The 19,927-nt window shown below is 37.8% G+C and overlaps 3 protein-coding genes across 3 annotated transcripts in view; 2 read left to right on the top strand and 1 right to left on the bottom strand.

Moving 5' to 3' along the window:
- The first annotated feature begins 192 nt into the window (after positions 1–192).
- Positions 193–16,259, top strand: LOC105364025 (proclotting enzyme). The gene is made up of 8 exons (XM_011501865.1): positions 193–516; positions 9,020–9,094; positions 10,005–10,392; positions 11,234–11,611; positions 13,634–13,803; positions 13,878–14,070; positions 14,286–14,563; positions 15,635–16,259. Exons 1-8 carry the CDS (start codon positions 477–479, stop codon positions 15,928–15,930), a joined length of 1,818 nt encoding a protein of 605 aa, XP_011500167.1. The 5' UTR covers positions 193–476; the 3' UTR covers positions 15,931–16,259.
- Positions 16,260–16,451: 192 nt separating this feature from the next.
- Positions 16,452–19,000, bottom strand: LOC105364026 (coiled-coil domain-containing protein 149). The gene is made up of 6 exons (XM_011501866.1): positions 18,499–19,000; positions 17,804–18,405; positions 17,613–17,685; positions 17,264–17,493; positions 17,091–17,188; positions 16,452–17,021 (listed from the first exon to the last, which is right to left on the bottom strand). The coding sequence occupies exons 1-6, from the start codon at positions 18,577–18,579 to the stop codon at positions 16,624–16,626; spliced, it is 1,482 nt and encodes a 493-aa protein (XP_011500168.1). The 5' UTR covers positions 18,580–19,000; the 3' UTR covers positions 16,452–16,623.
- A 203-nt stretch (positions 19,001–19,203) lies between these two features.
- The window catches only part of LOC105364027 (coronin-2B), a 12,729-nt gene continuing 12,005 nt past the window's right edge, over positions 19,204–19,927 (top strand). Inside the window, exon 1 of the mRNA XM_011501868.1 lies at positions 19,204–19,599. Coding sequence (XP_011500170.1) covers positions 19,483–19,599 — 117 coding nt within the window. The 5' untranslated portion in view covers positions 19,204–19,482. The remainder of the gene's footprint in view (positions 19,600–19,927) is intronic.

Below are 19,927 nucleotides of genomic sequence, written 5' to 3' on the forward strand. Positions count from 1 at the left end.
AATTACCCATGACGAATCGTCATAAACGAGAATCAACGGCGGTGGCGGCGAATAGTAGTAGTAGGGAACACTTTCCCTTGCGGCAGGGATAAGCGTCTCCACGGAAGAGAAATAACGAGAGAAAGAGAGGGAGAGAGAGAGAAAGAGATTGTCTAAGTGTGTCGAGGTCTTTTCACGGAGAGTCACGGCCGTAGTCGGGATCGTCGCGGCGTGCGCGCGACACTTCCAAACGATCCTTTCCTTCTCGTCCCCCTCGAGCGGCGCCCTCGCTAGTCCTGCATCCTACTGAACGTATTTCGGGCCCGCTTATTTACCGTTCGGCAGACGCCAGATGCAGAGTTAAGAGGAGGAGGTCCATAATATTGCCGAAGTGTCCGGAGGAACCGTCGCTGAATCGTAACACTACCCCTCTCGAACGAGTTCGCGTCGCTCAAATGTAAGTGAACACGCGGTTCCGCGATCTTCACCCCCGTCACATGCTGCCGACACCGACAATGCCAACGTCCCAAGCGATAGGTAAGTTCTGCTTTCTTGTGCGCGCCCCTACGGGCTACGGGATCTCTAATGGGTCTGAACAAGGCTGATACACCAGCTCGCGGTCCCGCTATTGTTTACGGGAAAACGCGCGCGCGGAACAGTGATTCTTAGGGAGGGAACTCTATGGTATCGAACAATCGGCTTGCAACGATCATCTAATTGCGCATCGAAGGAAGAGAAATTTGCGATGCAGCGAAAACAATGATTATAATCGCGGTATATCGAATTATGAGCGAGCCAGGGCATTTGCGCGGAACTGCCTCGGTTAAGTGCAGCTGCAAAGAGATAATTTGGACATGAAGCTGCGCAATGCATTTATCTCTCGCGGCAATTGAAACAGAAGTGGAGGAGCGCGGGACCGTTATGCGGAGTCGGGTTTGCAGTGCAAAAAGCAACGCGATGTAACGAAGACTTCGTTAAAGAACCGCTCGCCGAGCACAACCCCGGCGCCCATCCCCGGGTTCGTATCGCAGCGCTGCACAGAATCGTATCTAGGTTACCAAGTAGAGGCACCGGCAATAGGAAAAGAAACCGGAGCAATTGTCTTGTTTCGAAGGGAAATATTGGAGGGCTCGGGACAACTGTCCTTTCGTTCCGTCTCTCTCTCTCTCTCTCTCTCTCTCTCTCACTCTGTCTCGCGGGCGCGCGTTCTTACAGAGTCATTTGCTCGACGAGCGGAAAATGCAATAACCGTAAGAGTGATTTAAATGTGTGCGCGCGCTCTCCTCCTGATTTTACGGTATATGATGAGCATTTTTTTTTATTGTTGTGGCTTTAATAAATAACAAGGCTGGCCAAGTGCTACAAAGTGATTGAGCGCGCTTCTTCGGAAACGCAGATTCGCGCGAGACGGTGGCAAGCGAATTCGCAGGTAGCCGAGTCTCCCTCGTATAATCGTCGTAGGACACAAGGGACAAGAAGAATGGCGATTCATCGGAATACGAAAAGTTAGCGGAATGACATTTTTTTATGGATGGATGTTCGTTAGCCGTGTGGAGACTTTACATAGGAGCTTTAACTTGGAGTCGCGGTCGCGCATCATTTATAGCCGTGAGATTTTCACTTGTAGCGCACAATTTTTCACGAATTCATGGCCATAGGAAAGTGGATGTTGCGGGACGAACAAAAGGAGGAATGAGAAAAATGGAGCGACCGGGGCAGAGGGGGAGAAAAAGAGATCAGAGCTCGCTTTCACAGGAGGACCGAGACTCGTACGCGAAGAGATATCAGCCGGGGGTATCAGTAAATAAAAGCAAAACCAGTTGTTGTTGTTGTTGTTGTTGTTCATCGAGCGCGCGTCAGAAGATTCCCGAAATCGGGCGCCAAGCGTGACCAGCAGGAAATAAATAATCGAATCGAGCGATCGGTAAAGGAGCCGACGGAACGGCTCCGTCTTCGGATGATGTCACACGATTAGCGCGGCAGAGTGGGGAGTGGGGGCATGCTCGGAATCTCTCGCGGTGAAATTTCGTTGAATTTGCATAAAAGGAGGTCAGTGGCGGTAATGAAAAAAGCACCTCCTAGGCTCATCATCTCGCGCGACCCGAGCATTAGTTGCGCTCTCAGACACTCGGTATTTTCACCGGGAAGCCGCCGGGACCGTGATCAATGACTTTTAAATTAAGTTCGCGACGAAGTGAAAGTTCGGCAACCTTGTTAATTGCTCTATTAATCTATTACATACGGGAGTCTAAACAATCCTCTTGCCGTGTGCTCTCGCGCTCTCTAATCGCCGGTTGCCTCTCGTGACGCGAGAAGCCGCGGATATCGATCGGTCAAGAGCGTGGAAAGCACGTAAAACAAGGGTCTGGCGATGAGAAGCGCGGGGGCGGGAATACAGGGGGGGGGCAAGACAGCACGAAACGTCTCTAGGCGTCGCTCGCTCGCGCACGCCTCGTTGTATCGGCATTGGCGATGAATCAGCGAGCGGAAGAAAGCCACACTTTCACGGGACTTTCACCGTCGATGAAGCCGCACCGAAATATCCTCGCCGAGGCCATTCCGCGACCGGACCACCTCGCATCCGGCATCATATCGCTCACTTCCAACGACCTTCGATTACTTCATACCACGGAAGCCATCTCATATTTTTTATTGCCACGACCTCTGGTTGCGTTCCGACTATCGGCGAACTCTCTCGTTTCCTAAATCCGCGCTCGAACGCCAGTTTCTAGCGTTTTCTTGGTTGCGTTTGGCAATTTTAAGTCTGCGCCGAGAGCATACGTAGAAAGCTCCGGTGCTTGGCCATTCGGATCCACGCGGAGATTTGCATACAAGTATTTGCTGTCGGCTCTTATTCGTAGAACGAGACGTGACAAACTGGATTTTTGCTGTTGTTTTTTTCGACATGATACCTGTACGTGCCTTGATATCGCTATTCCAAGACTGTTATTTTTTGTGTCCGGCACTTTTAATAAAAGTACCACGCAATTCATTTAGAATAAAGAAACTTATATATCTAGTAAAACTAGCTACAAAAAATCATTGCTTATACGTGCGTAACAGATAGGAAATGTTCGTATACAAGTAACAGTTCGTTAACAAGCCAAAAGCATGATAAAATCTTTCGTATCGCGAATTTTACTTTAATATTGCACTTTTATCTCAGTCGAGAGAAATTTCATTCTTATGCATAATGTATTTTATCAATTCATATTATTTGCGTTGGTCGTCATTGAGGTAAAAATTGATTATGATTAAGTTTCATCCTGATCATTTAAATTAAAGAAAGCTAATATTCACAATATTACGATGTTATCTACTAAAAATTTAACAACCGTTAAGCGACCAACGGATTAATTGATAATTTTGATTTATCGATTGATAATTTCGGTGAAACGAGTCATCTCTCGTAACGATTTTTATCAAACGAATTGCGTTCAGTAGCTCCTCACATCGTCAAAATCCATTGTAAATCTTGAAAAATCGCATAAAATAAATACAAATATTCCCTATTAATTGACATTGGTACCCTTTGTAAATATAAAGCACTAATAAACATTTAGCACTGTATTTTATTTAAAAACATATTAATAAAACGTCCGTCGTCAGTTCGACAATTACGAAAGCGCGTACACGCGCTCGAAAATTTAAATTAGAGAAACTCGCGCTATAGTGAAAACCGCAGACTCCAGCCATTTTATCGAGACGACAAGAAAGCCTCGGTCGATCAGCGCCTGATTCGCATAATGAGTGATAACACGATTATGCAAGGGCTAGGTGTTGCAAGTGACTGACAATGATGTTTGGACATCCCAAATCTCTCACTCAATGCATTCTTTGCCAAATACATAATCCGTTGGTAAATTTCGTAACTCGGTGAGTGAATCAATGAGCTGGCAAATGTTATTCGAGTTTGAATGTTAATTATCCTTTATCTTCGACGTTGTTTAACGTTAATTTATAAGTAGTAGTGCTATGCACCTTATTTTCTCGCGAAAAGCCAAAGAACTTTCAAGTGAACTTTCTTTTTGTTAAATTTTACAATTAATTATTATATATACATATTGTACACACACAAGACGCTGAATTGAAAACCCAAAGTAAAATTAAATAACCTAATATATGAAAAGTATTTAAAAAAAAAAAACAAAGATATTTTAACAGAAAATGAATTTTTCGCAATTGCATTGTACAGTAAATAAATACTAGTAGAATTTGTTGATGAAACGATTACTATTAGAATCCTTTTAGTGGTGAAAATTCTTCTGTGCAATATCGAGCCTAAAATTCTTAAATACTTTTTCGAACAAGCATATTTAATGTATTACTTTTAACTCTTTTAATTAATTGTTTTTAACTATTAATACCTTGTTTTATATTGCAGTCGGTCAAGGCTGAGTTTATAAACACTTTCAATAGAATATCGCAATCAATTTCAATGTGATATATTTGAACATTGGGACTTTATTACTTTTCTTACTTTCAAATAATAAAAATAAAAAAAAATTACGTAAAGGTAATGCATATTTTTGAAATATACATATAATCGGCTTTCATTTGAATTAACATATATATTAGACAAAGTCGGATATCTAACTTACTTATGTTTAACAAATAAACATTACGAATAATAATTATTTTAATATTGATGATCAAAGTTAAAAAAATTTTTAATTTATTTTTCACAACATATACGTTTAAGCTTGTCTTGTCTCAAGAAAGAATTATTGAAATATCACTTAAAGAATGGGCTACTTGCTTATATTGTAAATAAAGTACAATATCATTAAACCATATAAACCTATATAATTTATAATTCATCATTATCCTATAATATTTTTTATATAAAATTATGTTTACAATATATACATAATAACTGCAAATACAATTATACATGTATAATAGATATAATAATAAATAATATCATATATATGTTTCTGTAAAAAATGTAAAAAACTTTATTTAACATAAAGCTAATAAAATAAATAATTCGTAATGTACGTATATGCGGAGAATTGCCAGGATATATAATCTTGAATCCTGTTATTCATAAATTCTTTTATTTACTAGACCTATTCAATTAAGATGAAAAAATAATTAAAGTAAAATTACCATTTATTCAATAACAATTAATTTTGTAATTTTTACCACATTTTCACAGACTAGTAAATTAATTTATAAATTGGTTTAAAAATAAATGATAAATAATTTCGTTAGCTATTGCATAAGTTAAATCTAAAATTCTCACATAAGAAGAGTCATTAAAATGCTGATTAAAGTTAAGTCAAATATTTGATTAACATAGTTACAATATCTTGATGATCACCATTGTGCGTATAAATTTGAATAAAAGAAAGTGATTACAAGATGAAGCTATTAAAAAAACAAGATTCTTACACCGTTACACGATAGTTAATGAAAAATATATATAAATTTTGTTTTCAGTATGAAATAATAAAAACACACGTTGAACATTGTTGAATTAATACTTTGGACCTTCATTAATAAATAAAATGATATTTAAAATAGATATAAAAGGTAATATTTATTCTGAAAATTAGTTTATAGTGTAAAAATTATTTTTTGCATTAAAAATAATTGTTTGTATTTATTATAAAAACCATATTGTTTTTGTTTCTTTTTTTTTAATACTTTATGAATTTATCAATAACTATAGTATGCAGTTAAATATCGGCATCAAACATTGGTTGTTATAATAATAAATGTAAACAAAATTAATTGAAATTCGTAAAATCTAAACAAATAATAACAATAAAGAGAAAGTTTTATTATAAGTGATTTTAATATTATAATGAGCTCTAATATAGATGAGCATTGAGTAATTGATACAATATTTCAGAAAATAATTATTAATAAGTCGGATTATTTATAATCTATTTTCTTATCAAGCAAATAAGTACAAAAGAATTTAATTAGCTTATTAAGAACAGTAAATATTGAGTAAATAATAGAAATAAACCTTAGAAATCATTTTAAGGTACATAAAAACTTTATAGATTTAGATAAGAACGGTAAATATTATGATTTTAAAATGTTTTAAATTTGTGTCACCGGAATGTGATTAATTAAATAATCTGTAAAAATAGTTTTAATTAGCTTTTTAAAAATTATCATTTCATCTATTGTACGAAAATTATTTTAAATAACATATGAAGTAATATTATTATTTTTTATCGTTAATTTAATTATTGTGTGCTATGTATGTGATGTGGCATGTAAGCTTTTACAAAAGATTATCGCTATATCTAATAGCCAATATATTTAATTATGCAAGGTAGGTACAGTAAAAATTTACTAATTTATAGTTGATATTTTCAAAAATCACTTAACGTCCCACTTGATGTAGTAATTGCATATGGTAATTTTTTCACGAGTATTACGATGATTTGTACTTTCTCAAAAACCATTTATAATGATTCTTTACGAAGCCTTATAATAGTTAATTTAATTTATTACAACAGAATCTTAGACGTATCTTATGTATTATATAATCAAATTCCATTTTGGCGTGATTGTTTGGTTTTTTTTTTTTTTTTTTTTTTTTTTTTTTTTTTTTTTTTTTTTTTTTTTTTTTTAATTAGTTTTAAGGATTTTATGGGCACAGCAGGTCGTATTTGTAATTTCGGTATTAAATCGACGGTTTATCTTGGATGCAGCGACATAAAAGCATTTGACAAGTAAGCATAGATAACAGTTCGAAAGTATCTCTAGCATCAAGCTCTATTGTATTTTTGTCGTTCGTATATCATCTTCCGTCACGAATGTTCGCTTTAACGAATAACCTATTAAAATCACTCGTACAATCTTAATCTTGAGCGAGCTAAACAAATGTCCAATTTGATGGGTTATTCGGTTGGTAATAACAAATTGAAAAGTCGTTTATTTGACAAAGGAATTACTTGGCCTTACCAACAGTTTAGTTGGTAGACGCTTTGACTACCGATTCAAGCGCTTCAAATTAGGTCGAGTTCAAATATCGATTCCGCTCATCTTATTTAGCTCACTATATATTATTTTTCATTATAAAACTTGGCCTATTTTCCATTTGGCCCATTATTCTGAATTCTTAAGATCAGTACCTTCATTTTGTAATTTATCAAACAATTATTAAGATAGGATAGATAAAGCAATTGATAAAATAGTTGAAACTATTGAAGGAATTCAGCGATTAAGAATTTTTATTACTCTATAAATGACAATTAATCTCATGAATGCAACAATATTTAATTAATTGTTTATTAGGTTCATTGATATTGCAATACATCCCATATTCGGGTTGAATTTATTTTCAATACCTCAATATTTTAAGTTAACTACGTATCGATTCTTACGAGATCAATAAGAGGATTTAAAAATTTTGCAAATTTTGTAAATAGCTTTAATCGCAGAAATAATAGACAAAATTACTGAGCGACGCATAATATATACGTAAACGGTATGCTAGCTATACGAAATAAATGATCACTGCTTGATAAAAACTCCGTTAATTTAATAAGGGAGCATGACTGAATTATGTTCGAAGATAAGTACTTTTTTTATATCGACAATAATCCGCAAATAAGAGACGTAGAAAGAAAGTTTTCAAAGTGCAGAGATAAGGTAAACATGCGTACTCGGATGTAAGTTAAAAATGAGTCGTGGTTTGCGACCAGTTTCTCCTTATCGTACACAAAGCTGTTTAAAGAGGATCTACAAGTTTAATCAATAGACTTGACGTGTTCCGTCCAATCGACAAGACTCTCTTATCTTTTGCAACAGTTGCACGAATTGTATGGTGTTGAAGCATTTGGAAAGGAATGCCATAAGATTACTTAATATGTGACATAAAGAGATAAATAGAAATAAAACTCATTAGTAAGAAGCATTCAAATTACATTGAAGGAAATATAGAAAGAATAAAACTTTTATTTTTATTATCATTAAATCGTTAAATTTAATTTAAAACATTTTTTTAGAAATGATAATAAGTTTGCTGTACACGAATGTTCAAGCAACTTACTAACTACATTAGTTTTATAAATAATAAAAAGTCAATAGCTAAAAATTCATATAAGGTAAGGGCAAACTCGTTTTGCATATGATCAAAATATTTCTAATTTACTATTTAACATAACGACAGATTTGTAATTGTTATATATCATGCAAATTACATAAAGCATTTTTTTAAACGAAATTATTAATACTAATTACGATTATTAATTCAAACATATATTGAAAATAATTTATGTTAAATTATTGAAGCTGGATTTTGCTTTGGAATAAATCATAAGCATTAATTTTTTTAAACGAACGACTATAAGTTTTGTAGATCCGAAATAAATTTTTGCAGCTCCATATAATTCATTAAATAAACTTTATGATTAGTTATAAGAAATCAAACTTTTTAATGATGTTCTAAAATAGTATTGCAAGTTTCATGGATTTGCAAAAATTTGCATTAAATAACTAGAATGCATTTTAAGATTAAGGCATTCAAGTTTCCATAGAATAAGTTACATGTAAAAATACGAAATTTTATATTGTGTACAAGTGTTATACGATTATATTTTTAATTTTTAAGTGTTTGTGAATTTTATGTAGGAAATTGAAGTTATTATTTTAAATTTAATAAAATTAAAGATACAAATTTTTCGTTAAACGAGATTGAAAAATTAAATCTTTAGAATCTTTATATTATAATTTTATATTTGTGATAGTTAATTCTAATTATAGTGATGAATAAATTATAAGAAAGTATCATGTTGAGCAATAATTATAACTAACTGATTTTTAATCAATGACCAGACAAATTTTCACTACAAAAATCATACGTAATTTTTTTTTTTTTTTAATAGCCTTTAACAACTATCCATATATATGCTACTTTCTCTTGGTAGAAAACGTTGTATGACTACTTAGAATACATATTAATTTCAAAAATTCTTATGTAATTTTTTAATTTTTACCTTATAATTAATTAGTAATAATTAATTTTCTTAATATGTAGACAAGATATTAAAACGTATATATTTAATTTTAGGACTGTATATAATATGGAACCTAATCGCTGGAAGCCTGTCATATACTGAGGAAATTTTGCAAATCCACAGTCAACGTAAGCCTACAAAAGTGTCTTCGCTCGCATTACATTAAAATAATATATTTATGGTATAAGAATGCAAAATGAAATTGAACTTTGGCAATAGTGTCAAGCTTAAAGAAATAAGGCTGTTACGTTGAAAGCAGTAAATACCATTTATAATGGTAGCAGTACAATTTGAATGATAAATCAATAAAGCAATTAAAAGTATATTATAGATGTTAAAAGTACACAATTAGTTGTAAGAAATAAAAAAATTAATATTACTTATTAAACGTTTTTCGAAATATGCTCGATTATCTTCTATTTTCAATAGATCGAAATCAATATTATTTATTTTACTGTTAATTTTTTTAATTCTAATAAATTATAACCAATGATCAAGGCTCATGAAAAATGAATAGAAGTATTTATTAAAGCGCATTTCCAAAGACTAAGGTATCCATCCGTCAAGTATGTACATTAATTTGTAGATTATTCTTTAATCGGAAGATAAGTGATATAAAATTAACATTAAAGTCCTTGATCTAATGTATTATTAAAGATTCGCGTCATACAATGCGTATTTTATGTTTGTCATTGTTAATCTACGCTCGACAACATTATCCTCGATCGTTCTCATAATCGGCATGTAAGCATAATTAATGTTTAAAGTCTCTTCGGAACCCTCGTAGATACCTTCCGACAGATTAATTAAGATATTCTAATATTTCTAATCTCTAAAAATCGTGCTCACGAATATAAATTTCAAAACATTAATATTCAAAATAAGGAAGGAATACTTCCCATTTCTCGAGTCGCGCGATCGCAATCACCGGGGGTGCGACTGGTTACCAAAATCCGGCATTCAGCCGAGTGACGTAACGTAGAGTCGACTCGCCCGGTCCAGTCCAGGTCGACACGACAACCTATGAACTTTCAGTAGCGGGCCCGACGTTCGGCTATGGAACTCCACCACGGGGCCTGATGCCGCCGCCGCCGCTACTATTACCACCGCGGCGCTGGCCAGAATCGGAATTGCATTGGGTCGGTGCCGCTCAGCGAAGGGAGACGAGACCTCGGCCCCACCTGCAGCTCGTGCGTATCCAGGAGAGTCAAGTGGATAAAAGCGACCCCTTGGCAACCATCACCGAGACCCTTGGCGCCCTGAATACCGTCGGCAGCTACATCGTCAACATGACCCGGGGCGTCGACTCGTCCGATCCGCCCAAGGAGCTGCCCTCGGCACTCTACACTATCTCCAAGAATATATTGGGGAGGAACGTCACCGACAGCATAGCGCCTTTGGTTAGGGGTGTCACGCTGCCCTTGAGGTGATTTACTTTCATCGATTTGCATACTTCAAACTTTATCAACGGTTCTTTTGCCAATAATTAATTAGCAAATTTAAGAATATAGATGATTTTTCTTATCGTGCTCGTCGTTGTTTTTGTTTTGTTTCACTCCGTTTCGTTGGGCGCTTTTAATCTTAATAATCATTAACGTTTCAATTGGAAATTCAATATCTTGATAATTTTTATAAATACTGTAATATAGTAATATCGTAAAAATATATAAATATAGTAAATATAGTAAAAATAAAACATAAAAAATAAATAAACAAAAATAAAAAGAATACACAAACAAAATAAAATTTCAATCAATTTCACAGCGATCCTGGAATCGTGATAAATTACATTACAATTAAATAATTACCTTTATATGTATAATACATCGCGTATAAGTGCTTAGTATTTCATATCGATTTAAAATATCTCTTTGGATTAATGAATAATTTATTCTAATCGGAATGTTATCAAATTCAACGAAACATAAATTCAAGTCATTTACGATCAGGTTTATCAGTAAATAATTATGTTAATGTTAGTGCTTTGATGTGAAAATCTTTTGAGCTTATCCGCCTACGGTTATGCAGTAGTAAATATAATAAAAGTTTGGTACACGAAGCTCTTATGACAATTAATATGTAAATCATTGTCATTATATTGGATACTCAAAAACACGATATGCGTATAAAAATATTCGTAAAATGAAATTTAAAAATCATTAACTCATTTTATTTACATAGAATATCTCTAAATGAGGATTTTCCTATGAGAAAATTTACCGCGCTCTTTTCATATAAAAGAAAAATAAATTAAATTTGTGATTAAGGCCAGTCAACTTGGTTCAAGTATCATCAGTCACCCCGGAGGCATCGACATCGACCGTAGCACAGATACAGACGAGCTCGAGACCGAATACCGAAATCCCGGTCGTGCAGTCGACGACGAGCCCAGGTACGACAGTGGCCGCCGAGGCCTCAAGCGTCACCCCCGATGTCGTCGATAGAGACTCAAAGGCCAGCACTGAACAGCCTCCAACCTGCACTACCACTGAGGGCCATCACGGTAAATGCCAGGATCTAAGTAACTGTCCTCACCTACTACTCGACCTTACGAAACTCCGGCAGTCTATTTGTTTCAAAAGCCTCTTCGTGCCCGGGGTTTGCTGCCCAGTCGACAGGTTTACAATCAGTGTACCAGTGACGAGGTAAGTATCATACCTCTCTCTCTCTCTCTCTCTCTCTCTCTCTCTCTCTCTCTATCTATCTCTTATCGTGAATATGTAGGATTTTCTAGCGAAAGATTGTACGTGCGCGTTACTACCAAAAGAAAGAGTCGCTTCGAAGCGGAAATCCTTGTTCGACATTTGCCACAAACGTCTGGATTCCTGTGCAGTTATTTCTTTAAAAATTAAAATTACTTTCGTTTAACGGCGTTTTCTTCAACTCCGATAAGAGAAACTGCTTCGTTCGAAAGAATACTTTTTTTTCTTTTCTTTTTTTTTAAATGGGGAACAGCTACGGGTTAACGATTGTGGCAACACATTATCTTTCAAATTGGAAATTACTTAAAGTAAGGAGAATTAGTATTATTACTGTTTACCGATTGAAATTTCCTTTGGAATAATATTAATGCGTCGCTACAAATTGCCTCGACAGTCGATTAATAAAGCCATTGCAATTAAACCAAACTTTTATTGAGTATTGAAATTGTTGATCAATCGCTACTTAACAAACGCGCTTTAGGGCTTTTTTACAACTTATTCGCGAAGCTGACAATTTCTCGCGCCGTGACGGCGCTTTGCTCTAACATCACAATTTAAGAAAGCGGAAAACGAATATTTTGAATTTCTCTTCCACGATTTTCTTCGCTCACACTCAAATAGAAGCTTTTCATTCCAAATGAGATAGCGTGTTATTAAATGACTATGCCTATAATGACTGATCATTGGAATTTAAGTAATAAATATCTTCGGTTGCACGTAACGCGATGAAAAGAATTTACATGCTGTACATGTTACTTTCATTTTCTATATTATATATCTACGTATTTTTATTGGCATTTATATTCCATTTTATTTTTATCGTTAATCGTTAAACATTTTTAATTCTTAAAAACAATGAAACTAATTGTTTATGCGATGTATCGCTTTATCATATACGTTGGAAGCAAATTCAACAAAGTCTTAGATGGAGTAAAAAAAAAAAAAAAAAAGAGGGAAGAATTCTTATCGGAACTAATCATTCTTGTATTCTTTTAAAAATATAAGATGTTCATACGCATGGTGTAATGTAAATGTAAAATTGTACAAAAGTGACTGGAAGCTGAAAGAATTCGAACTTTCAGAAGCGTCACCTACTCCAAGAGTAGTTATCATGAAAGTGGTTGATGCGTGTTTCTCGTGAATTAAAAGGAAAAGATGACAGTAATCGGAAGAAAGTTAAGATTTTTCATAAAAACCGAAGGTTAATATTATTGCGTATGGAATTGAAGTTTTGCTAAATGTACCGTATATTCGCCTAACAGTACAGTGGATAATAAACGTGTAAGAACGAGTACGTCCTCGAGTTGCCAGTAATTATTGCATTTTGAATGGTAAAATTTCCCTTCGCAAATAAAATTAAAAACAATCGCGCAGCGTCACATATTAAATGCGAGCCGCTACGGTTTTTGGAGTATAAAATTTTTTTTAATGAGTAGTTTAAGCTTGTGCAAAGATGACTACGCTAAATAAAAAGATAAAGTAAATTTTACGACGAGCAAACAGTCTTTATTGATATATAAAAGAGTTGATGCCGAAGAGAGCTCATTTCATTTCGTTTTATAGAGAAGTTTATTTGCCAAATAAAAACAATAAGTAAAAAATTATCTTCGATGGATAAAAGGGGCTTTTATCGAGGTGTAAAAAATCGACGTCGTAGAGAGAATATGTTTCTCTTTTTCAGGAAGTATATTTATTTTGTAAAAGCAGGCGCTATAGACAAAAAGAAACTTTTTGCAATGTATACATTAGCGATACCTCGCATAATGGCTATTATTGTTTGCAATCTGCCGGACATAAAGAAAGCGCGGATGTCGAATGGTTTAAGCTTACCGATAAATCAATGCCAGTTATCGCTATTCGTTAATTTGATTCGGTTTTGCGCTTACGCAACCGATTATCGATCGATGATTAACATTACGATGTACCACTTCCCCTTAACCGTAATGTTGCTTTTCGTTTGCCAAGTATCGTACCGAGGCCAACGGCCAAGCCCACGCCTCGGCCGATTCCTCTGTTCACGGTGCCGTCGTCCACCAGACGACCGATAGTCGACGGATTCCAGACGGACGTTGCTCTTACGAACACGACTGGCAGCCTCGAACTCATCGACAACAACTTCATTCAAGAGGACGACGGTAATTATAATCCCGGACACTTACGATTAAAGTCAACGGGGTCATGGAGACGAACGAGTCTGTTGTTTCCGCAGAGTGTGGCGTACGTAACGCGGGCAAGTATCGGGTCGTCGGCGGCGAGGAGGCGCTCCCAGGTCGCTGGCCCTGGATGGCAGCCATCTTCCTCCACGGCTCGAAGCGGACGGAGTTCTGGTGCGGCGGCTCGCTGGTGAGCAACCGGCACATCCTCACCGCCGCGCATTGCACCCGCGACCAGAGGCAGCGGCCGTAAGTAAATCCAACCTTTACTTGCTCGAACCTCGCCCACGCAGGTCCGTATTACCGACTTGGCCTAAGTCGACTGGTGCGCCCCGTTGGCAAAATCCGCCGAGGCGCATAAATGGCAGGCGCGAATATTCACGCCAATAATCGAGAACGAGGGTGAGAGAGACAGGGGAACGCGGCACCGTCCGTTGATCACGTTGTTTTTCTATGTCGCACAGATTTCTTGCTCGACAGTTTACAGTGAGATTAGGGGACATCGATCTCGAGCGCGACGACGAGCCCTCGAGTCCCGAGACCTACGCCGTGAAGGACATCCACGCGCACTCGAAATTCTCGCGCGTCGGCTTTTACAACGACATCGCCATTCTCGAGCTCGACAGGACCGTGCGGAGGAGCCCCTACATCATCCCCATTTGCCTGCCACAGGCCCGACACAAAGGCGAGCCCTTCGCTGGGGCCAGACCCACTGTTGTCGGCTGGGGTACCACCTATTATGGTGAGTAGCGTCTCAGCTTGTAAGCTGAATTCTGCTTCCCGTTTATCCATTTCGGATGAATGAGACGTGGAATTGAGTTTCTTGCGAGCTGTTTAAATGGATCGCAACAATATCAGATCTTCTGAGCCAAAAATATATTTTCACTAAACAAGGTCATTGATAATGCAGAGAGTGATTCTATTTAAGGATTTTTACAAGCGGACCAAGTGATCGTTCTGCACCATTTTAAATATTTGTATAAAAAATATGAACTGCACTGATGGATTTTTTAGGCACCCTTACAAGAATGTTTAAAAATACATTTCAAAATTTCCAACTGCCCCGTGTCAGTGTAGCTCACTTCGAGAGCAAATGCGAGGGAGTGAAATTACTTAAAACGCGAAATAAATAAACAGATGTTAAAAAATCTATCGTAGAATCGTGGTATCCGTCTTCTAGAGGATTATTGAGAATAAGTTTATGCTCGCGATTAACTAGGACTTAAAAATTTTTAATTTCAAAATTAGCCGCGAACAACAAAACGGCAATAATACACGACTAAAACGGAATCCGCGCGCCTTTACAGTAACGTGTTATAATTGTATCGATAGTGCGTTTCGTAGAAAAAAAAAGTTACAGGCATTTATTTTAGTGGAAAAATTATATTATAAAATTATATATAATTAATCTGCATGCTTGCTTGCTCGGTGCTTTACTTTTCTCCATCGGCGGTATTCAGGCCTTGGCGATAATTCAGACGACTGAGCCTATTAAAGCTTCCCGAGCGAGCATTTCCGGCTGATAAACGCCTCGTCGGCTATTTCCATTCAACATTGTAATTATCCACTTTATTATAAACTTAATTGTTCGCGATTGAGAGCTTCAACCGAATCTACAACTAAACGTAAATTGACAAGTTATTGTTGAAAATCATAGCCACTTGTTAATCGTGCATCGATATGATGTTTTAACGTGGAGCACAGCGCTCGAAAGCAGTTTTGCACAGCCCAGATAAGATAAGATAAACGCACAAAATAAGCAGTGCCGCGAAGTAGTCGCATTGTAAGGGACATTGTAAGGGACATGTTTCAGGCGGCAAGGAAAGCACGATCCAGAGACAAGCGGTTCTGCCGGTTTGGCGGAACGATGACTGCAATCAGGCTTACTTCCAACCGATTACCAGCAATTTCCTCTGTGCCGGCTACAGCCAAGGGGGTAAGGATGCCTGCCAGGGTGACTCTGGTGGACCCCTAATGCTGCGCACGGACAGCCGATGGATACAGATCGGGATCGTCTCATTCGGGAACAAGTGCGGCGAGCCCGGGTATCCCGGCGTATACACGAGGGTCTCCGAGTACCTCGACTGGATCAAGAGTAGCATGCACTGACGACGTGACACTTTCTTTATAATCATTGAGAGCCCGCAGGTTCAATGTCTTGCGTTCGTGTTTTGTGAGGCTTTCGAGCAAGGCGCTCGACTTTTATGTTGTACACGATCTTTTCTAGCCAGCTTTTTACGTGTATTCGTATGTAGCCGCGAGCTTTACTATTGTATCGATCGAGTTTTTACGCATGTCTTCCATAATCCATAATGTATGTATATATGATACGTAGTAAATGTGAATTTTCGAGCGAGCGCTTTCATGGCAAAGAAAAGGGAACGGGGCTTAGTAAGAATCACAGTAATTATAAGCGCCGAGTTAACGAAATATTTATAACAAACATTATTTAGCTGTTTGTATGTATTGTAAGAAAATGTATATAGAAGCAAATAAATTAGTTATTTTCAATTTCTGACTTTTCATCGATGAGCACAAACGTGCATTTGTACATACATATATATATATATATATATGTTTAAGGCAACGACGGAGAAGTATTTTCATTAAAGTAACGGATTCGGCGTTTAACAATTCGTAAATAATTATTTTTATTAATATTTCAATGTTCGGTAAGTACTTTATCCTTACAAATATAGTATAAAAAAATCTTTGGGATGGCACATAACCATATATCGTAATAATAATCATAATGGTGAATGATTCGTTTAATAAATTTTTAAATAAACAAAACAGGTTCCTTTAAGATCCCTCCCTTTCTTTTGCTTTTAACTCATTAAAATGTTTCTGTACAAGAAGCCTTAAGTGCTCGGGAAGACTCTTACGTAAAGATTCTTCGAAATCTATTTTTTCAAATGCTTTGTCTCTTGACCAATTACTCCCATCGTTATATCCAAAGGATTTACAATTACTTTTAATGTCTAGCTCGATCAAACTTTCATCGTACTTTTTATCTTCAAGATTCTCTTCAATGACGCATTTGTCAGATTCTTTATTCTGAATACTTTGTTTAATACTATTTTCACCTATCTGCGTGTCGCTGGTAACTTCATTTACAAAACTTTCATCGCATTGCACATCAGATTCTTTACCATCGGATCTTTCTTCTGATAGGTCAGATGTAACGCTGGTCGAATCACCTGAATTTATATAACGAATGTATGTAGTTAACGCAAACTGAAATTATTTGCAGTGCTTTTTTAACTTACATCTGATGTCAACATCCGCGCTAGAATATCCTTCTAATAACTTCATCGTTGGAGACTGCACGGCTCTATCCAATTCACACATTCTCGCTGCCAATATTCTACACATTTATATAAATATTATTTACATACAGACGCATACATCGTTTTACCATAAATCAGATAGTCAGGCTTACTTGTTTGCCTTTTTTTGATGAGCCAAGGCTAAATTTTTGTCGTTCAGAGCCTCCAGAAGGGCAGTGCAAAGACTGTGTAATTCAGTCAATGCGACAGTCGATTTTTGAGGAGATATGTTTGGTCCTTGTTGTAGTAATTGTTCCACTTGTTTGAAATTCATTATAGAACCAAGGGATGATTTACCACCTAACTTTAATGCCCCTTTCTGTCTCTTGCTATCCAACATGCTCTGGATACAATATTTCAATTATTACGTATAAAAAAAAAATAATAATAATAATAATAATTATTATTATCCTTTTCAATATAGTTAGTATAAATTAAATTGAATAAAATTTGTAAACATACTTTGTATTTTTGAACAGATTGTTGGACTAATTCTTTTTCTTCGAGCAATTGTTGAAGCCTTTCTTGTAAATACCTATTTATATTAGATATTACAATGAAGATGTGCATTTATTATGTACAGAGGACACGCACACTATTCTCTACAACACAATGCTGTAAGGCACAATGCTGCGATGCAGTAATTTACTTACCTATTTTCAATGATCAGTGCATCTACGTCTACAGGCTTAGGTGCACTGAGGGCCATCGAAAGTTCATGATTTAATCTGTGAGCTTTGCATTTAAAAACATCCTTTTCCACCTCTAACTCTTGCTTCTCGTCCAATACAGCTTGCAAATCTAATTTCAATTGCACACATTTGACATTTAATTTTTCCAATTGTTCAATGAGCTCTTTGGCTATTAATTTAGGATCCTCGGTTCTCTTAGAGCGTAACGCTTTAATATCTTCCTCTGCCTCTTTGAGCTTATGCCTTAGCGTATCAACTTGCAATCGAAGGCACTTGTTTTGTTCTCTAGATTCTATTAGTAGGTCCATTAATTTTGTATCTTCCTCGACACTGTCGGACTCGATTATGTTATGACCCTGTCTCTGAATAGAAAAGTCCAGGGCTGCTTTGAATCCATTGATAACTTTCTTGCCCGTCGTTTGTTTTCGCCTAACCAAGTCCTCCTGTAACTGCTCAGCCATCAGTTTAAAACGATCTCGCTGCATTCTGCATTGATCCAATTCCTGACTCAGCATTATAAGTGCCTGTGATTTGATTTGTACCTTCTCCTTCAACATTAGCTCCTACAAATCACGTCGCACAATTAAAGGAAAATGAAAATCTATCCCAACAAAATCTTAAAGACTGGCAATCGCAGAAAACACGACGATAATTACCTCCGACATCAAAGACTGGTAAGAATGTCCATCCCCTTTGTGCCGTGGTGAGCTCATCCTCTTATCATTAACACCATTCATGTTTGACTAGAATAAAGAAGGAACAGCCACTTGACTACGAAGGTTAAAAATTACAATTTGCTAATCGAGCCTCGAAAACAAATTAGCACTGGTAGTGGACTAGCAATGGCAACAACGGTTGCAGCGGTATTGCAGCCAGCACGTCATCCGTACCGCCGAACAATGAACTGTGGCAGAACGATGGCTGCGCGTCGTACTCCAGTCAGGGCGAGTTATCCTTATCAGAAGCGCCGGAGCGTTCCTTTCTCATAGCGTTGTCGACGCGCATTTCGCGACGTGTAGCTGGTCAGCTGGCGAAGCAACTCGAGCGCACAGATCGAGAGTGCCGCTCCTCCTCTACGTGCACGTGCACGCAGCTGCCGACAGCTCCACTAGCACCTTAACGAAGATCTTCAGTACCGCCAGCAACAGCAACAGCAACGGCAACAGCAACATAGATCACTCGCGACACCAAAGCCGCCGAGCTCGCGGCCAACCGATCGCATTCGGACTAAAAGTTCTGGGCTCCTTCTCGGGGCGGCGCATGCGCGCATCCACCTACACACTCCCCCCCCCCCCCAGGACCCGCACGTACACACGCTTACTCACTCACTCTCTCTCTCTCTCGCGCGCGAAACCCATCACCCACCACGACCTTTCTTCGCGGCGGCGTTAGTCGTCGTCGCCGTCGCTGTCGCTACGGCATCGATTGGCACCGCCGACGCGCGCCTTCCGCCCGCACCAAGGCGGCAAAGCGAAGGTGGCGGGCGTAGGATGCGGTTGGCCAGGAATAGGACGCCTGGGGAGTAGCTGCTCTGGCTCATCGGGCTCGAGGGTGCCCGTCGAGTACAGTTCGCCGCGTAGTCGCGTGAACGCCTAACGGCACTTGAGAGCGTCCGACCGAGACTGCCAACGAGGAAGAAAATGCCACGGATGAAGGACGCGCTCCTCGAGAGGTTCGGCCTGGAGCCCGACGGCGAGCCCTACAGCCTGCTGATGAGCAGCATCGACGCGCGGGCCTGCTACAAGCCCTACGAAAAAGTAAGGACGCGGAACGGTCGAGGAGGCGGCTGCGAGCGAAGGAATAAACGGATGATCCGCCACCGCGCAAAATCGCTCGCGCGCCTCGCAATTATCTCCTACTTGCACCGCCGCCGTCTCTCATTTTTTCCTCCGAACCTCGTAAGTTTCTTTCCCCTCGATCCCTCCTGCACAACGTGTCAAAGGAATACCTGTACCATTTCTATCTACCCCGTAGTTCTCACAATCACGCAATATAAAGTCACTGCTCCTTTCTCCTCGTCATCCTCCTCTTTCTCCTCTTCTTCTTCTTCACTCTTCTCCCCCCCCCCCCCCCCCCCCCCCCCCC

Source organism: Ceratosolen solmsi, unplaced genomic scaffold (genome assembly GCF_000503995.2).
Source record: "Ceratosolen solmsi marchali unplaced genomic scaffold, CerSol_1.0 scaffold23, whole genome shotgun sequence".
In the NCBI taxonomy this organism is placed as follows: Eukaryota; Metazoa; Arthropoda; class Insecta; order Hymenoptera; family Agaonidae; genus Ceratosolen; species Ceratosolen solmsi.

Excerpts from the sequence above, each read along its gene's own strand:
- LOC105364025 (XM_011501865.1), top strand. The coding sequence starts at position 477 with ATGCTGCCGACACCGACAATGCCAACGTCCCAAGCGATAG. Across the intron at positions 9,095-10,004 it reads TTTGCAAATCCACAGTCAAC|CGGGCCCGACGTTCGGCTAT; the intron begins GTAAGCCTACAA and ends AACTTTCAGTAG. Across the intron at positions 10,393-11,233 it reads GGTGTCACGCTGCCCTTGAG|GCCAGTCAACTTGGTTCAAG; the intron begins GTGATTTACTTT and ends TTTGTGATTAAG.
- LOC105364026 (XM_011501866.1), bottom strand. The coding sequence starts at position 18,579 with ATGAATGGTGTTAATGATAAGAGGATGAGCTCACCACGGCACAAAGGG. Across the intron at positions 17,494-17,612 it reads AATCTGTTCAAAAATACAAA|AGCATGTTGGATAGCAAGAG; the intron begins GTATGTTTACAA and ends TATTGTATCCAG. Across the intron at positions 17,189-17,263 it reads CATCAAAAAAAGGCAAACAA|AATATTGGCAGCGAGAATGT; the intron begins GTAAGCCTGACT and ends ATAAATGTGTAG.